The sequence below is a fragment of the Dendrobium catenatum genome, unplaced genomic scaffold (genome assembly GCF_001605985.2).
Source record: "Dendrobium catenatum unplaced genomic scaffold, ASM160598v2 fragScaff_scaffold_133, whole genome shotgun sequence".
Taxonomy (NCBI): domain Eukaryota; kingdom Viridiplantae; phylum Streptophyta; class Magnoliopsida; order Asparagales; family Orchidaceae; genus Dendrobium; species Dendrobium catenatum.
In genome coordinates this window covers 6,299,635-6,319,869 of record NW_021318595.1, presented here as the reverse complement: position 1 = coordinate 6,319,869, position 20,235 = coordinate 6,299,635, and the positions used below count along the sequence as shown (strand labels likewise).

At 36.7% G+C, this 20,235-nt stretch overlaps 1 protein-coding gene across 1 annotated transcript in view; it reads right to left on the bottom strand.

The window, feature by feature from the left end:
• The window catches only part of LOC110114912, a 69,313-nt gene that overhangs the window by 34,774 nt on the left and 14,304 nt on the right, over positions 1-20,235 (bottom strand). The window contains exons 5-10 of the mRNA XM_020847956.2: positions 17,386-17,720; positions 12,953-13,082; positions 12,524-12,646; positions 12,384-12,428; positions 7,540-7,619; positions 4,455-4,551 (exon numbers count right to left, since the gene is read on the bottom strand). Of these exons, the coding sequence (XP_020703615.1) occupies positions 4,455-4,551; positions 7,540-7,619; positions 12,384-12,428; positions 12,524-12,646; positions 12,953-13,082; positions 17,386-17,720 (810 nt within the window). The remainder of the gene's footprint in view (positions 1-4,454; positions 4,552-7,539; positions 7,620-12,383; positions 12,429-12,523; positions 12,647-12,952; positions 13,083-17,385; positions 17,721-20,235) is intronic.

The following is a 20,235-nucleotide window of genomic DNA, read 5'->3' as shown; positions in this document are numbered from 1 at the left end:
CTCCCGTGAAGCAACGGAGCCGAAAAACAACGACGGAAGGGGAAGATGAACGGCGAACCCTAGACGCTTGTGCGAAGCAACGAAGTCGAACAGCGATGAGGGAACCGAATGAGCGAGCGTAAGTTTTTTTTTTCACGAGATTCCTTCCTTTTTATCACTTTGAATTGTCGGTGCCTCCGAAGAGGTGCGTTTTTTCGGCGAGATGGGGACGGCTTGAAGGTATGTCGGTTGCTTTGAAAAGAAATTTTTTTTTTATATTTTTTTGTACAGCCAACAATCCATTATGTATATTCATTAGTATATATTTCTAGGGTGTCAATTCAGATCAACGGGTCGGGTTTGGGTCGAACCTGGAACTGACTCGGCACTATTCTGGTCAACCCGAACCCGACCCGTTTTTAAAAATGGGTCAGGTTTTCGGACCTGAACCTGACACGATTCGGGTCCGGGTCAACCCGACCCGACACGAATGACCCGGGGTTGACCCAAAATTGCTAGTTTTCTGGTAAAAAATTGGGTAAATCTTCGAATTTCGGGTCAAAATGGGTTTTCGGGTCAAATACGAATTTTTGAGTCAATTTCGGGTTGCTGGGTTAACTCGAACCAATCATTAAAAAAGCGGACGAGACGTCCGCATTAAATCACGCCTCAAGTCGAGGGGGAAGTGGTGTATATAGGGTCATGCATATCGGGGTTTACGCCTTGAACCATTCAGCGAAGCGTACGATTTTTTTGCACGAGGCGTACACATCAGAGCGTAACGCCTTGAGGCAGTACGAGGCACAACCTCGAAATTTTATATTTGGTACATATGTAAATACGACGCAGCCGATTCGTGTTTGCGTATAGGATTAGGGCTTCCTGTGAGAATTGAAAGACGAACTGGAGGCGAAGTTGTGAGGGAAAGAGACGAAGCCATGAGGGAAGGAGACGAAGCCGTGAGTACAGGAGACGAAGTTGGAAGGAGACGACGCATGAACCCGAACCCGACCCGTTTCGGGTCCGGGTTGACCCTAACCCAGATTTTTTTGGGTCGAGTTCAGGTCGTGTTTCGGATCGTGTAAAAAATTGACACCCCTATATATTTCTATTTGAACAGCTAAATTAGATTATTTACTTCTAATTATACTACCCATCATAATAATAATTATTTATTTAATCTAATTAATTATAAATAATTTAAATTATGTTAATTTAGATTAATTTCTAATTTAGACCGAGTCCGCCTGGGGTATGCTTTTCATCTTCTCTATTTCTTCGTTGTTGTTACTTTTCCTCATCGCCATTTCTTCGTTGTTGCTTTGACCTCGCGTGCTTCGTGTAAACTTTGAAGGCTTCATGTGAAATTGTGTTGATAGAGTCGCTGAAGGAGCTGCTTCACCTCCTTTAACAATGTCAGATTGGATGATGTAGAACGAACATCAAGATTTGATGTACTGGAGCTTCTGGCAACCAGTGACGCCTTTCCGGAGGACTAGACAGCAAGGATCCTGGCTCGAATTTTCTGGCATGCAAGGGAAAAGCCGTCTAGTAAGCGGAGCAGTGAGTATCCCTGCTGAAATTTGAGGACAGCAGAGAGAAATCTGCCTACAAGAATTCTGGACAGCAAGGAGAAGCCACGAGACATTCAGGACAACACTTAATCTCCTTCGGGACATCAAAGGATAGGTTTTTGTATGCAGGACAGCAAGCTTGCAATGTGAAAACCTGCAGGAATTGGTGTTGGGGGAGATGAAATAAGGGCTTGGTCAACTAGTTTAAGGGAAGGAGATGGGGAAGTGGCTGGCAATAGGGAGGAGGGGAAAAAGGAATTTAATTCTAATAAATTTGAACTTGAATAGGGAGGAAAACGGATTCAAAAGTCTGACAATAATCTCAGCCTTAAGGGAAGGAATTAATTGGGCTTTGATTGATTGATTTGAGGATCATTAATGGGCCTAGGAATTAATGGGGAAGATTTGAATTGGGGAGAGAGGGAATTGGGGAAAGCTTTAGTTACTTGCCTCTTTGAGAACCCCAACTTAAGAAAAGGAAATTAATTCCAATCTAATTTATTTGTTAATTTGAATTAGATTGGAGGATTTTCCTAAAATAGAATCCTATTTAAGGAAATAATTCAAATTTCAAATTTGGATTGGAAGAATTGAAAGGAAATATTTCCCAAATTAATTTTGCAAGAAAAGGAAGGGAATAAAGGAGGCATTAATGAGGCATTCAAAGATTTCCTAAATTAATAAATTAAATTTGGAATGAAAGATTTCATCCTAATTTAACTCAAAATTTAAATAGGCTATGAATTAGTAAGTTTCCTAAAATATGATTTATAAATTAGGCAACTATTCAAATTCTAATAGAATTGAATTTGATCATTAAGATAGTTACCTAAAATATGAAAACTAATTTAGGAAAGGCTTAATGGCAAGGGGGTTGGGAGGGAAACCAATGGGAGGGCCGACGGCTTGTGGCTTGGCCGTGAGTGGTGATGGAGCTAAGGCCAGTTTGGTGGAAGTAGGGAGAGGATGAAGATGGCGACTAGAAGCAACAAGAAGGAATAAAAAACAAAGAAACACAAGATAAAAGATAAAACCGCGAGCCTTGGACTCTTCCGAAGACTGACGGGTGATCCGTTGCCCTTATCTAAGGGACTTCAAGCCACGAGCCCGGATCCATCCCGCGGCTGGTGAAAACTCGGATTCCTTCCCATAGGAATCTCACTATCGTCCTCCCAAAAGAGCACAAGTGTAGAACACATTTTTATTATAATTCCATCATGCCTAATACAAGAGAAGGGGCCTCTATATATAGGCCTCAAAAGAAACTAAAATACACATTTGCCCCTTGGGCTTACATAAGACATGACTCTTAAATAAAAGGGTAAAAAGGGAAAATTAAAAAATTAAATCAAAATACAATTAATAAACTAAAATAGAACGGAGTGATCTCGACTGTTGATCTTCGACTCTTCCTGTGAATATCGTCCATCGTCGGATGTCCGTATCATCGGAAGTCATGACGGGAGCTCGGTTGTTGCAAAAGAAATAATCTTTATCCCTTTCGCCTTCTTCGACCAAATCTCGTAAATCTGTCGAATTCCAGAATTTAGTAAATCTGGGATTTAGGCCAAAAATCGGTGCACAACAGATTAATCTGGTAGTGAGAATTACGGGACTCAAGTCTCGTTTGGCAGGATTTATACTAAATCGTAATTAAATTCTGCACAAATGTTGTTGTCAAACAACCCTAAATACTAGATGTTCAAAAACAGAATTTGAGAATGTTGAACGGACTAAAAATAAACTGAAGTTTGGCTCTAACAATCGTGCAACACTTCAAAAAATAAGTCATTATTTTCTCTTGAAAATTCACAATCTTTCTTTCAAGTGCAAATTCAAATTCTCATTAACTCTAACAAAATAAGATAGGAAGTTTTCTGTGTTGCTATGGTTTCCCATTCTACCGTTGAAGTTAGATTTTTACAAAATTGGCTTCTACATAAATTACGCCAACTTTAGATTACCCCCAGACCTCTTTGGTATTAAAACTGCAAGTGTTTTCAGCTTGATATTTCCATAGAAAAGGCATTTACTCATTCTCGCATTTAGTCAATATTCCCACGACTACTTCAAGTGATCTTTTACTACTCCGAAAACATAACACTAGAGAACAATTTCTGCAGACAGATATTTGGAAAACCATCGAACCCAATAGGAAAAATCTCTCCTGTTCAAGCCATTTCAAATACTTCAATAAGCAGATGAAGAAGTTTGCACAATAAAGAAAGCTCTCCTGCACTTCCACCAGAATGGCACCCAACTTAACCTTTTTTTCTGGAATGTGGTTATAACAAAACAAAAATTGAACTGTATAGTGGAACTTCATTCATAGTGTCTAGCAAGAACATTTGTGTCCAAAGAAATGCCCACCACATATGGAATGAAGACGAAAATTTATACAATACCTGTTTTCTAAGGCCTCTAGGTAGTTCATACAATAGTAATCAAGTAGACATCATCAAAAGAATATAATAGCTACAAAATTTCCTAGTACTTAACATCGCTTGCCATAGAGGATAAATGGAAAAAGCATAGGATGAAATTTTTGCATGTAAAACAGAATGTATAGCAAACCTCTAGGTTAGTACCCTAACACTTAAATGTTGAAAACATATCCTGTATGTTTCCACCTGGATTTTTTAGTTTTGACTATTATATGTGGGGAGACGGCTAAGTACTCTCCTAATATTGATGACAGAAAATGAATTACATGGTTTCAAACAATCAAAGAAGTGGACCTACAAAATAACACAAAATTATAAAAAACAATGTATCCTAATTCTAAAGAGCAATTTACTAAAGCACATAAACAAGATATTGTAAAATAACAAAAAGCATTTCAGGATAGTCAAAATTGAATGTAGCTATATAATGACATGTTAAGAGGACAGGAAATGAAACCTGATATCTATCCCAAGTCTGCTTGTAACCTAGGACCACACGGCTCACATACACTATAAGTGCAGTGGTGCCAATTACATCAAGCAAAACTGCAGATCTGGATAAGAATTTATATCATATTATTGCAGATCACCGAAGGAATAACCACAATGAAATATCAGAAAATTGGAAATAAACAGAATAAGAAAGATATCAATGTACAATAACAACAAGATTTTCTTTTTTTTCTTTTACATTGTACCACCTTGTCCAATCCAGGTTCAACAACATAATTCCCTGAGAATGAACATATCCTCGTGATCCATATACATTTAGATGGGCCACGTAGAAGAATACAGAATCAAACTAAACAAGAAAATAAAAAATATAAACAGAAAATTTGCCAAATTTATAATCTCAAAGCTATTTAATTTTAAAAAAACACTGTTTTTACTAAATTAACATAAATCCCACTTTGTAATGCTATAATTGTAGAAAAGACCAAAATGTTGACCCGCCAGCATGATGGAAGTCCATGGTTGGGGTTGCATGGTGAGTTTTTAATTTTTTGGTTGACAAAACTTTAACGATACTAGGTCATAGCTTAATCAGCTGAGCTTCACTGCCAGGTAAAGAAATATATATAATTAACTTTGCTTCTACCAAACCTGTCCACATAAGCAGTTATGAACAGCATTTGCCCCAATGGAGCCTATATTAGCCTCAATGAGAATTCTAGGCTCATTTGATATCCCTCTAAAATCAAGAGCTCTTAACTTATGATGCACCGACACTTCTCCTCAAAGAGGCATGCAGTATCCGACATGCATCAGACACATCATGAATTTGACGTGCCTTTAACATGTGTTAGACACATCAAAGGCGTGTCCAGTTAAATAATTATAAAAACTAACTTGGACATGTGCCTAAAATATTTTATAAATTTTTTTTAGATATAATTTATAGTATGACATTTTTTATTTAGTAAAAATAAATAAATTTCTTATTTCATCTTCAAAGCCCCAAATCAATCGCTCACACTTAATACCCCATTCCCTAAACATTCCCATTTTCATTTCTCTTTGGCATATCGCGACTAGAGTTTCGCAATGCCCGATGACATCTCAATATCGACATCCAATGCCCTCACAACATCAATATTTCAAAATAATATTAACAACAAAATCTGCATTGTGTTGACATTTACTATAAAAGTGATGGATAGGCCGATTTGTTTGGGAAGGAATTAGGAAGTTAATTGAGAGGGAGTTGTTTAGGAAGGTTCTTAATCAAAGGGGAATTATTTAGGAAAATTTTAACTATAATTGGGAGGGAACTATTTAGGGCAATAGATCTAATTTGAATTAAAATATGAGATAGAATTATTTAGGCAAAGGAGCACTGATTTGGGAGGGAATTAGGGGAGCATATTTAAGGCTAACAATAGGGTGATTTCAAAACTATGTTTTGACTTTGCTGAAATTAGAATTTCTTAGGTTGTGAGGGCTATAGTTGCCGGGTAGGGATTTGAGAGAGCCGGATCTTCCTCTCCAATTGAAGATCCAACTGTATCTTGTTATTTTCTTTCATATATCTTGAGAAAAAAAAAATTCTTGTGTGTTCTTCTCCCTAAATTTCTTGTGTCGTTCTTTAGTTTTGCTAAAATTGCATCACTTCCTATCAATTGGTAGCAAAGCAGTGTCCTGGGCTGAAAGTGAAGCTTTTCCTTGCCAATTTTTGCTGCGTTTTCCCCTCAAAAATGCTGATTACAGCTGTTTGAAGACTAGAATTACTATTTTTTGCTGTTTGGAGTCTTGATCCTGGTACCTATGGCGGGAAGAAAGGTAGAAGTGTTGGAGGGGGAGATCGGATAATTGAAATCTGAAATTTCGGATCTCCAAAATCAATTTTCATATTTCAAAAGTCCAATTTTAGCTATCCATGAGAAGATCAATGAGAAAGTTTCCATCTTGGAGGAGATGTTGAAGAAGTTGCTCGAGGGTCAACCCAAGACGGCGTCATCAGAGGTGAGGGTAGCCACCGGCAGTCAAGGAAGTGGGAAAAACCCTAACCCGATAAGGCAAAAGGAAGATCAAGAAGTGGAGATTTTGGAGGGAGAAGAGAAAATGCCTCTCCTATAGCCTATTCCTAGGGAGTAGTTGGGTAGAGGGTATGGGGAGAGGTGTGAAGGGGGTAAGGCATGAATGAAGGGGTGCTGAATTTGAGAGGAGAGTGATAGAATTTGAAAGGAAATGGGCTGATTATAACCAAAGGGGTGTTGAATTTGAAAGGAAAAAAGCTTATTATGATTCCAGGGGTAGATATACAGGGTGGAAAGGTCATTTACCGTCAATAGGTTGACGGAGGAGGAGAGAATAACGACTGCCAGAATGTGCTTGGAGGGGAAAGTCTTAGCATGATATGTGTGGAGGGATACGAGGCGACCCATACTAACCTGGAGAGAGTTTAAGGATGGCTTGTTGGAGCGTTTCCGAACCAGCAGGGGAGGGGACTTTTATGAGTAGTTCTTCACCCTAATGCAAGAGAGGACAATGGTGGAGTATCGTGAGATGTTTGAGAATCTGGCCAGCCTGCTGGACCAGCTTCTAGAGATTGTTCTAAAGGGGAACTTTATGAAAAAATGAATCTTCTAGAGCAATGTTGCCAGAAAATCTGAAGGAAAATTTTTCGGTCCCTAATGAATTTAAAATATTTTATGATCAAGTATAGCATAATACACAGAAAAAATTTTATTTAAGTATTAATTTAATAACAAAACTTGCATTTTATTTTTTATATGCCCAAATATTTTTCCCTATACAACATGTATGATTGAATTAGATTTATTTTATTTTAGGGTGCAGGTTCCCGATACAATCAAGCATAAAAATCAACCAATGAATAATATAAAGACTTTTCACAATAAAAAAATAAAAAGTACAACCCGGTATCATCCATTAAACAAAATAGGATTCTCCATATATGTCTACCTTTCTGATGAAAAAAAGTGTGAAGGAAACTAAGAGCATCTTTACAAGTAACAAACATCCATATAATATAGATCAAGCTCCTTATGTTCATAGGGGATAAAATATGTAATACTTACGGAGAAGAGAGGATGTTTTCAAATTTGTAATTCAGAAAGAATGCCAATAACCCAAGTATGCTTGCGACATCCAAACGTACCTGCAACATAAAGCATAGCAAATAGAAACCAATGAATAGAGAAAGAGCACACGTAAAAGTGGATATCAACAAATGATAATGAGATGTAGCACTAAATCAAATGTAAGGCGGTTTCTTATAGGCAAGCTAAAACAAGGAAAAATGCAAAAATATAAGTAGAGAGTCATAGAAATGGTTGTAGTGGATCTTTGCATCTTAAAACATGCTATCTAAGACTTCAATTTCTGCAATATGTAGCAGTTAAGAAAATGCTGTCAAGTAAAACTGCTAAGAGAAAACACTTTCTTGGCCGGCACAGGTTCAATGTTGTATCCTGGTAGGGCAAAACTTCTTTTCAAACCCAAAAAATAAAAATGAATTTATTCCCCATCCTTTCAATTTATTTGCTTTTCACACCTACTGCTATAAAAGGCATATGGATGGCTAAATGACCATTTCGTATTATATATATATATAATCCCTCTCCCTCACCTTCTCATTATTCCTCTCCATCTCTTCTCCCCTCTTCCACATTTCTCCCTCATGCATGGCTCAAGCAACTCTATTTCATTTTCTCTCAAGCTCTTTGCACCTCCATCTCACTCCATCTCTATTGCAAAAATCCAAAAGAGACAAGTAAAATGGAGGATGAGATTGAGCATTTTGCATGCAGTTCAAACGCCCCATTTTTGGTGTAGCAGGAAAAGTCAACCCGCATCCAAGTGTTTCGAGTATCACCCATACGCATTTCACCTTAATGCGGTGATAGACTACTTACAGTGGCCCGCATAACACCCAGACATGCTCTATTTTGCATGTAAATCTTCATGTACCAAAATTTGCCTTAATTTTTTGGACAAAAAAAAAGTACAACAACAATAATAACATCAAACATTTATCCCACTATGTGGGATCGGCTACATAAATCCTTTTTCTCCATTTTGTCTTATTAAGAGTCAAATTCTTATTTAAATCTAATTTAAAAATTGTCATTTCTAATATTTTTTAACCAAACCTTTGTAGGTCTACCACTACCTCTCGTAACATAGGCCAAATCCAATACATCTACTCTCCTAATCGGGTCATTGGAAGACCGATATTTTATGTGACCAAACCATCTAAGGCGACTCTCTATAATTTTATCTACCACTGGATAAAAATAAGATTGTTAGCATAAAATAATGACAATAAGTGATCCTAAACTCAAGTTTGTTGATGAACAAAAGAGAAAAATTAACTCAAAAAGCATGCAACAAAAACTATTGATATAAATTTGTAGCACAGATTACGGGAAACTCGTAGTTGATAAGCCGCAAAAATAGGTAGCCTTGCAAGTGAAAATGAACATAGAGTTGCACCAAAAAAATGTACAAACTGGTTCATCAAAATGTGTGACATTATACACCAAAAAATATAAAAAAAAATAATGCAATATACAATGCTCAAAAGCAGTGCAAAGTGGAACATAAAAAAATATGTTGCATCCACATTATAAAATATGCAATTTAACGCATAATAAATTATGCAAAGTAATGAATCTTAAGACATGCAAAGCAATGCTAAAAACAAGTTTACATCAAAAAATGATGCAAGATGCATCATAAAGCATTCAGTGTGAAACATTGAAAACATGCCATAATATACACTTAGAAGAACCTTGATGAAATATTTGCTAATCCAAAGAAGAAATTTTGAACAGGAAATAACCCATATTAGTTAACCAAGTAGCCTAAGTCAGATTTGTCAAACAAGAACATAGACCCACAAGGTTTATCCTTCTCTCCAAGGCGTTGCCGCACTACCCAAGCTCTCGTTACCCATCAAATATCTTACACGCTAGCTGTCTCATCTTTGCACTCTTATGTATTATGCGTTGCCATGTGTAATCGAGCGCTCCCACGAATATATGCACCCACGAATGCGCGCATGCATGTGCCACCACGAGTCTCGCGCTTGCTTCATAAAATGGCCGCTCTAGGGCCAACTATGGTTCATCCATGCACTCATTCTCTCTTATTGATTGTGTTATACTTTTTTAGCATCTTTCTTCCCCTGTTCTAGATTCATGCCGCTCTTATCCTTATCTCTTCTAGGCTGCTCTCACCAACTCTCCCCACGTCAATCCCTATTCCTTTGCAGTCCCATCTAGCCTTGCCTACGAGTGCAGAGGTTCCTCCAAGTTGTCCTTCGTCTCTAGTGTCAATGGTTACTACTAGCTCAGAGACCCATCCTACCATTCTTTGGATACTGCGTTTGTTCTCAGTCATCATACTCTTGCTAAAGTGGTGGGTGGACTTTCAGGTTCAGAATTGTACCCCTCTTCTGCCACCCTTTTCTTTTATATTTAATCAAGATTCCATTCCATTACAGCACACGAAACCATCTTCCTTTCAAGGGAAACCTACTACATTGATTCCAATAGATTGAAGAGTAATTATTCCGAAAAAAATATTTTCAAACCTACACTTGATGAACAATTATTCCACTAGATTGATTGATTATGACAATATTATTATAATATTTTCTTCAAATACAGACTACACATGACTCTTCCCCATGTGTACTTATTATGCCAATCGTTTTCCAATGCACATGCTTTACTGGTTCTTTAATTTAATGCATTTGTAGAACCTCCAACACTCCAGTCCGGGTTGCATTTTCTTGCCTTCCACTGTATTTATTCAACCAATCCACTTCGCACTCTTTTAGGTTTTATCTTTGGTAAAACTTTACAAATGGATACTGCTGCGACTCAGCTTTCAAGATCTTCTGTGGTTAGAGTTTTGAATGAATGGACATTATGTTACCGATGGAAGATAAAAATATAAATTGGTTCAAGGTCTTCTAATTGCTGGAATAAGGTAGTTTTTGAAGGCGTTCCCCTAATTGTTCTTTTAAAAAAAATTTCCCATTTTTTAGAAAATTAAATGTTTAAATGCAAGATGTTCACTTAAATGGTTAGACTATAATTAATTCCGCGATGGTTGCTGCTCATTCATCAACTCTTCAAGTTTGATTGTTGCCCCATAAGAACTTTAATATATTGTTCCCAACTTTGCTTGCCTTAAAACATGGTTCTTACATCTTATGTTAATAAAAGGATAGTTTTTGATTCTCCGTTTGTGATTATTCCCCCTCTACATCCCATTAGTGAAGACTCAAACAGTCATGATACTCAACAATAAGATGATTCTGCTGGGAGTAAAATAAGTGATGACGTTTTGATTAATAGAAGGTTCCACGTCCTATTTACCAAATAGGGTTGCAATCAGAAGAAAATATATCACCATTCTCTATCCTTCACCAAGCTTTAAACAAGACCATCCAATTGAGCTCTCATTATGCTTTGTTGCTTTTCAGTACTATTAAATATTTCATACATCCACTTCACACTTTATGTATGCTCGTTTGTAATTTTCTTTATAGCATACAATTCTACTTAATTGCCCCTGTTGTACTCTCATCATTTTCTTAATATAATATTGCGCTTTGAGAAAAATTATGCACTTTTGTTAATGAGACTTTTGACAAATTGAATCCCATAATAATTCATGCGAGACTTTTTTATGCAAATGCATCACAAGTCAACCCACATTAAAGCACGTGCAAACTCATCTTATAGTTCAAAATTTCCTTCACATTCCTCCCCCAATGACATTATGTCGTCGCACAATGAAATCAAATCAACTGAGAGAATAAAAATAGGGAATCTAGTAATAAAAATGCAAAATACACAATAAAACATATAATGCGGGAAAACAAAAAGGGTGAAGTTGATAGGGCTTGCATTATGATAATAATCCAAATCACAAAAGAATAATAATGGGCTGTCTTGCCCTATTGGGCAAGGTTTCAAGCCCCTACCCTTAGACCTTCTCGCCGTTGACCTCCAATCCCATTCCACAATCAATTCAATCGAACGCGACAAGACGACAAATAACAGTTGTGGCATCATGCAAATTTTTGGACCCATCAATCTTAACATTATCTGCTGGACATCGCTTCATCCAAGTGGTGGCTATTTTTTTTTTCTAAGTTACTTAAGCTACTCCATTCAAATCAATCAATGTGAAGCACATGATCAATTTCTTTACCAACAATGTTATCTACAAATTTGATGTGCCACTCCATATTATCTAAGACAATGACTCAAACTTTTAAAACATCAAACCATATGGATTTGTTGGCCAACACAAAATTGATTGCTAATAATATATAATCCAAAGACAATGGTTAGGAGAAGCTTTCAACAAAACATTAATTAAACTACGTAAGAAGATCATCACCAAAAATAATAGAGAATGACATACATAAATGATAAAAATATTAAGGGCATATTGAACTACCTACAATCCAATATGTCTTCTAAAAATTTAACTTGAGACCAAACACTATTAGAAGAGCAGGACATAAATTTTCAATGCTCACACTTTATTATCAAAGTTGCAAATCCCATTTTAAAGTGATACTATATATATATAAAAGTTGAGTTGACAAGATTAACTTCATGATGGATAACATTCCCAAGCTAACCTACAAACTCTTGATTTGATTATAATAGACAATATGATATCAAAAAAAAAAAATGAAACCATGAAAAAAAAGAATATTTGGTTAAAGGCTACACGTGCAAAACAACAAGATACGGACATTTAAGAGCATAAATTTGTCAATTGATAAGTACATCATATAAAATCATCCTTAACAGTTTCTTAAGATAAATTTCTAAAGCAAAAGAATAATCAATAGGAAATAAAAAATAAATGACGTAACGAGATAACATACAGTATCTAGAATCCTGAATGACAGCTTCTTGTGAGGAAAAATGACCTGCATATGAATTGCATCTATATTAATGATGTTATTTTCTATCAAATACACAAAAGATAATAGGAACTTTAGAGAACAGTCATCTATGTAGTTACCGGAAGATCTGGAATAGGTATTCTCTCATAAATCTTCAAATGCAATCGTAAAGCATCATCCGTATCTTCCCTTTGATTTCGCTCATCAGTATAAAGCAGAATCAATTCTTCAAAAGCAGGCTCCTGATTTATAACTATACTTGAAAGTTAAATATCTGATGCAAAATTAGAAAGCTGGTAAATGTCCAACTGCTTATTCAACTAAAAGAAAAAAAAAAGTTTAAGAAGATGCTTTGGAGATGAGCAAACAGATACAACACAACAAACCAATTAAAACATTTCAGAGGAGGTTACGAAATTAAAAAGAAATTATTGAAACTTGTACACTCTCATGTGTTTAGCGTTACTTCCCTAACGCAAAGATGAAAACAATTGTTTGCAATAAATGAAACTAATTTCAATGAAATTTAATAAGCAAATGATTAATACCTGAAGAATTGACCTTGAAAATAAAATTGACACGGCAGTACTCAATATTTTCCAAACATTGTTTCCACAAGATTCTTTTGAAGCAGGTTCCCATAAGTTGCTAAGAGTAATTCTTTGTAAGAAGTTTGGCCTAAAGAGAAATACCATTATACTGTATAAATTGTATGAGATTAAGAAAAAAAAAGCACATTAAGATGATTGAATTCAAAAGGCATCACTTTAGTCTGCCTGTATGTTTATTATCAATAGAAAGCTTATGAATATGGTTCTTGTTGAAAATAAAAAATTGGGACAAACCTTTCCTCTAAAAAATTAGGTGAAATCCAAAAGGATAAAACAACGCAGGTCATACATATAATTTCACTACTTCTCAATATAAAGATACATCTATGTATAAATGGAAGCCTGAATTGCAAATGAACGAGTTCCAAGCAGCATGACACCAGCCAATGGCTTCGTAAGAAGGAAACAGAAAAACTAGAGAGCAATACAAAGACGAGGTCCTCCATAACCACTGTACATAAAGAGTAATCAATTTTACAGTCTTCAAACAAGCAAAAAGATATATTTTGACACCTCTAAAATCCTATTAATGGAAAGTTTCAGTACAACAGATGGACACATAAGGAAACAACCAATCTAACATGGTTGGTATGGATGAGACTCAAGATCAAGCCAATAATATGTGGATTTCGCAAAAAAAAAACCGGAATTTAAGAGTGGCAGGTTTCTGTATGCTTTGAAAAAGCAAAAAGTGAATATATATATATATATATATCTTGGCAATGGTTTTAATAGAAAATACTAAAAATTATATTTTTTTTATTAAAATTTATTGAATACAATATTATGTTCATTGAATGTTATGTCCTATTTTTTAGTTATATTGTCTTGTTGTGTATGTATCCCTTTGTCACAAATCTTGATTCTTGAATAATTTTTTGACAAAAAAACACCACCACCAACAACAAGTCTCTATATCATTATGTGGGTTTGGCTACATGAATCATTTTTCTCCATTGTGTCTTCTAAAGAGTCAAATTCTCATTTAAATATAATAAACAAATCATTGTTAATACTAACCAAGTCTTTTTAGATATACATCTATTTTACTTAATATAAGTCAGATCTAATCCATCTACTTTCCTACCATAGTCATCATAAGGCCAACAATTTATGTGACCAAACCATCTAAGTCGACTCTCTCAACCCTTATCTGCAAATGGCACTACTCCAACTATTTCATGCATATACTCACTTGCACATTTTGTCTCTAAGTGTAAATCCACTCAACCACCTAAGCATCCTCATCTCGATAATACTTAACTTAATTTTATGCTACATGAATTCTCAAAATTATACTGATAGATTTTTTATCTCCTAAACCTGTTTGACATAATTAGAGATAGAAGGATTATTTCTATCAATAAAAATTACTTATAAAGCCCTTATCTCTTATTTTCTTACAAGGAACAGTCTATTGGCTAGGCGTTCTAGAAGTTAATGGGATTTTTCCTTAGAAAGAGAGTTTTTTGGTGAGTTTTTTCACAGGTTTCTGAGTTTTCGGAATGAGTTACCAATTTTTGGTGTAGATTCCCCAAGCTTTGAAGAGGAGAAGAGGGGCTCGAGACATAGTGGAGTTCAGGATTCTGCCATCATTAGCGCCAAAGCTTCTAAAGCACACTCCGATGGTTGTCAAAGGAATCGGCAGTGAAACACTGCAGTTTGGTATTACCGAAGGCAGTGTCCAGCCACATCTACCCTTGTGTATTAGCCAAACGGAATCTGTCTAGCAATTCATAGAAATTCAACAATCCATCAAACTTCATAAGGACGTTGGCCTTCTAAAGTGATCTTCAAAGTGATGTAGGCAAAGAATGGGTCAAAACAAATATCAGCTCATTAATGCCGAGTAGAGAACCTTTTTAGCTCATAAATTGAGGTTCATTTCCCCATTTGTTGTCCCTTTGGTTCCCGTGGATAGTTCCCTGGTTCCCGTGGCTTGACCCTTTGGTTCCCGTGGTTGTCTGCTGGTTTTCCGTGCTGGGTGATTTTCCCGTGCCTTGGTGCCTCGGTTCCGTGCGGGCCTCTTGGGTTTCCGCGGCTACCTCTTCGGGTCCCTGGCTAGGCGGTTTCTGTGGCTGATGGGGGCTTTTCCGTGGCTTTGGTGCTTTGTTCCTAGCATAGAATTATGTGGCTTTTATTTGCTTAGAATGTGAAAGGTTTTTGGGGCTGTTTGTATTCCCCTCTCATGCCTATATATATATAGATGTTTTTGAATGTTTTAAGTTAAGTTATGTGAATGATTTTTTGAAATGTAAACCCGCGGGTTTCTTGGAAAAGCTTGCGAGCTTGTTCCACTTCTTCTTCTATCTCTTGGGGAGACTTGTGAGTTCTTTCCACCATTCTTCTCGGCTTCTAACCTCTTTCGTCTCTCCGCAAGTATCCACTCCATTGTATCATTCTTCTCTTGGAAAGCAAGTTTAGGGTGTCTTGTTTGAGCCAAGTTGTAAGAGTCTTTGTTTGTAAGTCGTTTTAATTTGTCAAAGTTTGTAAGCATCTTGAAAGTGTCTTAATATTATAAAGTGAAGTTATTTGTAGCTTATTTGTGTTCTTTCGTGTCTTTTCTATTACTTAGAAAAGTTTTATTTCGTAATAAAAAATTTGGGTCCCTCCCCAAATTTTTGATTGCACCACAAAGAGAGGGTTTGGCAGAAATAATACTCTATTGAGAGCAACAACGTTGCTCAAAAAGATTCAAGAAGTCCAATATATTGGTTATTAGGTCAAGGAGGAGACATTTGAGGTGCAAGAAGCCTTCCGTTAGGTTATCTGTTTTCCATTTCTTGATGATAAATTATATTCTTGTCAAGAAAGCAGTGATCTACTGATATTCTCTTAGTTTTCTTTCAAGTGGCTGCGGTTTCCAGCCATCCTATAGCCTCTCCACCACTATGTACGAGACAAGAAGGTTCCAGCTGGTTTGCTATTTGGACGGGGTTAAGGATTAAGTCGTTGGATAGCAATCACTAAGTTCAATGCCGGCCAAACTGTGACTTCTGATTCCTTCGAGAAAAAAAAAAAAGACAGAAGCAATTGTAGAAGAACCTGAAGGCCAATTGCAAGCAACAGTGGGGGTAAGATTTACCGAGAATCTGAGAAGGGACAACAAGTTATTGGGGTATATCTTTTTATTGTGTAATCTTCCAAACAATTATAATCTATCTTTAAAATTGTTCTTCTCAGTTTTTCAGTCATTGATCAGTAGTTTTTATAGAGTTCCTGTAGTTGTTCCGTGTTATAAGAATTCTAATCCATTTTCACACACCCAACCAATGTCATTGATCAACTTTTTCAGTACAACTGACCTCAGAAAACTCAAGACACTGCTCCCCCAACTAAGAAAATCTTCATGATGTGAAACAATCATGGAAAGATGAGATGCTTAAAGACATTTGCACGTTTAGTTTTAGAGAACAATAATAAGCAAGATCTCATGTTGATTTGAACGATAAAATAAAATATTAAAGTGATAAATAGCATTAGTTAAATTACATGCATAGAAGTTAAGAGCATAAAAATCAATCAATTTAATCCACTTTTGCATTCGTGAATGGTCTCAATAATAAATCCCTTTGTTAACATTAAGACTAGCTACTACAAGGAAACCTTGTCTTAAATAAAAGCAAAATTCCACCTCAAAGCTTCTGAATTCTGGTTTGCACATGCATGCATCATGATGACAATATCGTAGTTTTGGGAACTTGCTTCTAACCATATATATGCTTTGTTAAGCTTGCATACAAGGAATGAAAGTTTTTAAAATTGTAACATATAGATATCTTCATCATCATAAAAAGCATGCCTAAACAGGTATCTGAATTCAAGAATATGGACATGTCCCAAGCATAATCTAAAAGTTATAATAAAGCTTTCAAAAAGAAAATTCACAAGACATTAGTCATATAACAGGGCACCAATGCCACAAAATGACAAATTGCAAGTAAAATTCACAAAACCAACATCAAGTGATTTTAACAAGATCTGGCCATCATGGTTTGTGGTTTACACCAATCATTTTCTCTTTGAGTATGAATCTAGCCCAGGATATGATCGTGTTACAGAATAGAAAATAAAGCTCAAGTTAGATTTATCTAGAAAAAAAGGACGTAAAGCATATCCACGCAAACTTTATTCAGTATCTACACCCCAACTAAAATAAAAACGTGAAAAGGAGGACAGGAGAATAAGAAATAAACGGTAATCTGTAAACACCAAAATAAGATCATAGAAAGACATATTTCACTCTCAATTTCACTCTCAAATCAACTAATGTTATATCACAACAGAAGCACCTAATTGACTGGATAAAGCAAAAAAGTTATTATTTTAAATACAGACAAGCAAACCACATTGTTTTCACCAGTACCAACCTCGAATCTGTTTCTGAAGAATGGGTATCTCTATCAAAATCAACTGATACTTCTGGCATTGAAGGAACCAATCCAACCCAAGTAAGAAGTTTCTTCATTAATCTTCTCCTTGGTCCAACTACTGACAGAAACCCTTCATATCGAGGAACTGCTCTTTGTGCGGCTAGCCAAATAGGAAGGTCGCTGTCTCCCATTATATCAGATCTTAGCTGGTTTCTAAGGAAGTATTGTCCGTAGGACCAAGTTCTTTCTAGAGAATATTGATCCTTAAGCCAAAGTTTTGCTGCATCGATCCTTGCCGTCACACTTTGTGCCTTATTGAAACCTTTTAGTGTCTGATTGAGAGAACAAAAATGTTACTAGAGGGCTGATATGAGAATTCCCTAATATTCATGTTCTTTAAAAATAATATTAAATATATACAGAACATGGAGCAGGATACACTGCTTAACTAGCCAAACAAAGCAAATTTCCATGAGAAGACAATCTGAAAATAGAACATCAAAGCCAAAAACCAGAAAATTCTACATTAGTTGAAGGCCTCAGCCATTTGACATAACTGGTAAAGGTTCATTTAATAGCAATGATCATCAATGCAGCTCAGACCTTAAGATGCAATGGCTAAAGGCACCCTGATTAGCATACACTTGAGTGAATCTTTTAAGTTGATACCAAAATTTTTCAAAAACAAACAAGATAAACAAGAAAAAAGCATCATAGGGAAAATTTCTCAATAAAAATACATCATGGTACGCATTTTTTGCGTTGACTCGACTCAAATCAAGTCAAATCAGACCCGATCTGGATCAATCGAACCCGATTCACTAAATCAAGCCTCGTTGAACCAAATTTGACGTTGTTTCGAGCCAAATTTTGCTAAATTGGCTTGATCGAACCCAAATCGATCCTGTTCGAGTCCAATTCGAGCTCAGTTTCAACCAAATTGGCCTAATTTGGGCTCATTTAACCTTTCCAAATCTGGAAATCAAATCCAACGGCTCCAATTTAATTCAGAGCTGCTACAATGTCCTTTCCTATCGAATCATGTCTGATTTCAGTGGTTGTAGTAGATTATCTCGGCAAAAAATTTAATCATGTGGGATTTACCACTTTTCCTATATAGAGAGAACAAGAGAGCAAGGAAAAAGAACATTTGACTTGGTATGATTTGTGTGTCTGACCAAGAACAAGCAAGTGTGCGAGAATCGTCCATGTGTGCTTTCTATCCTGTCGAGCCCCTGCGTGCCTTCTGCGTCCGTCTGAGCAGAGTCGAGAAGGAGAGAAGAGCAAGGTTCTTTTCCTACTCACGTGCGGTCCGTCCATGCGTGAAGAAGAGGTTGATGTTTGGCCTCTTGCGTGCGTCCAAAGCTGATCGTGCAATAGTCGTGCAACCAGAAGCCAAACCGAGAGCCTTTGTGCGTGTTTAGGATAGGATCGAACATCAGGGAGATTGTGTCCCATATTCCTGCATGTATCCCGCCAAACCAAGTACCTAGGAGTTAGATTGCTGCTTCCTATTATCAGTGATTGGGGAAACAGAAGTTAGAAGGCTATTGTGGCCTCTCATTTCCGTCTAGGAAGAGTCTAGGAGCTTCTTCTTCCTCCTCCATCAACTCTGACGATTTCTTGACAATGAAAAAGACTTCCGAAGCAACTTGGACAGCAACGACTACATTCAGAGTGGCCTGGATAGCGGACTTCTTCCTACCTTCCCCCTCAATCTCATCTTTGCAAGGCGAGTGTATGGTAGTTGGGGCCGTGACTACCCGGTGAGGTAAAATCCCTAGCTCTCTAAGCCTTGGTTGCATGTTTGGCTCTCCAAAGTCATAGATCCATAGAAACCCATGCATTTAAATTTCCAAAACCCAAAATAAAACATATGCTTTATGCTCAAAAAATGGCGGAAATCCGGCGGTTTCCATTTATTTATTGTCACATGAGTGTTCGAGAAGGACACCATCACGCATATGGTTGTCGGATTTGCGTCTGGCAACCTCCAAATACATGAAACATCACTCATATTGCATGTTTAACCTTCCCTACAAAATAACCATAGGTTAGGCGATCTTTTCTCGCCTCAAAGTGAATGTCGAAGTTAGGCTTCCTTGCATTGCAGGTCATGCTGTCCATTCTCTGATGCTAAAGTCATGACAAAGTTGAAGTACGTTAACTTGCATTTGTTGGGTTTGTAATTCATCTAAGTACAAATCATATAAGTATGTTTGTTCAATTTCAAATGTTATTTGAACTAAAGTGATAATTCCTGTGAATTTTCAATATTCCTAGGCTATGCTCTATCTCGTATTGAAATTTTGCAAGCATATTTATATGATATCTGATGAGGTCATCGACAGACATTTTAGGCAGGTCTACCGGCGAAGGAATCGTAGATCGACGGCTACGATTGGGAGCTTTATTTCTGATGTTGCCATGTCATCTTATGTTATTTTCTATGTATCTTTTATTTCAAGCCTTAGTTTACTATTTTGCCCTTATGAAGGTTTAGTCTTTATTGTAGCCCGGTGGGCATTTGAATCATGTTATTTTATGAGACCCTTATAAAGAGGTCTCCTCCTATTGTATTAGCTTAATGTTTGATTAATAAAATTCTGAGATTTTCATTCTTCTTTTCTTGCTTGAGAGCTTGAGAGAAAGAGAGGAGACCTAGGAGAGGCTCCACCCGAAGTACCCAACAGCCCACGTTGGTGAGCTCTTGGTTTTATTTTATTTGGTTCGCTGTTTTCTCCTTCCCCACCAAGCCTCCATACACCCAACCCCTCATCTTGCCCCTCTTCCCGTCTCCCAGCAGCCATCCCCGTCAAAAACCCCCAAACCCGCCGGCCCCGGAAC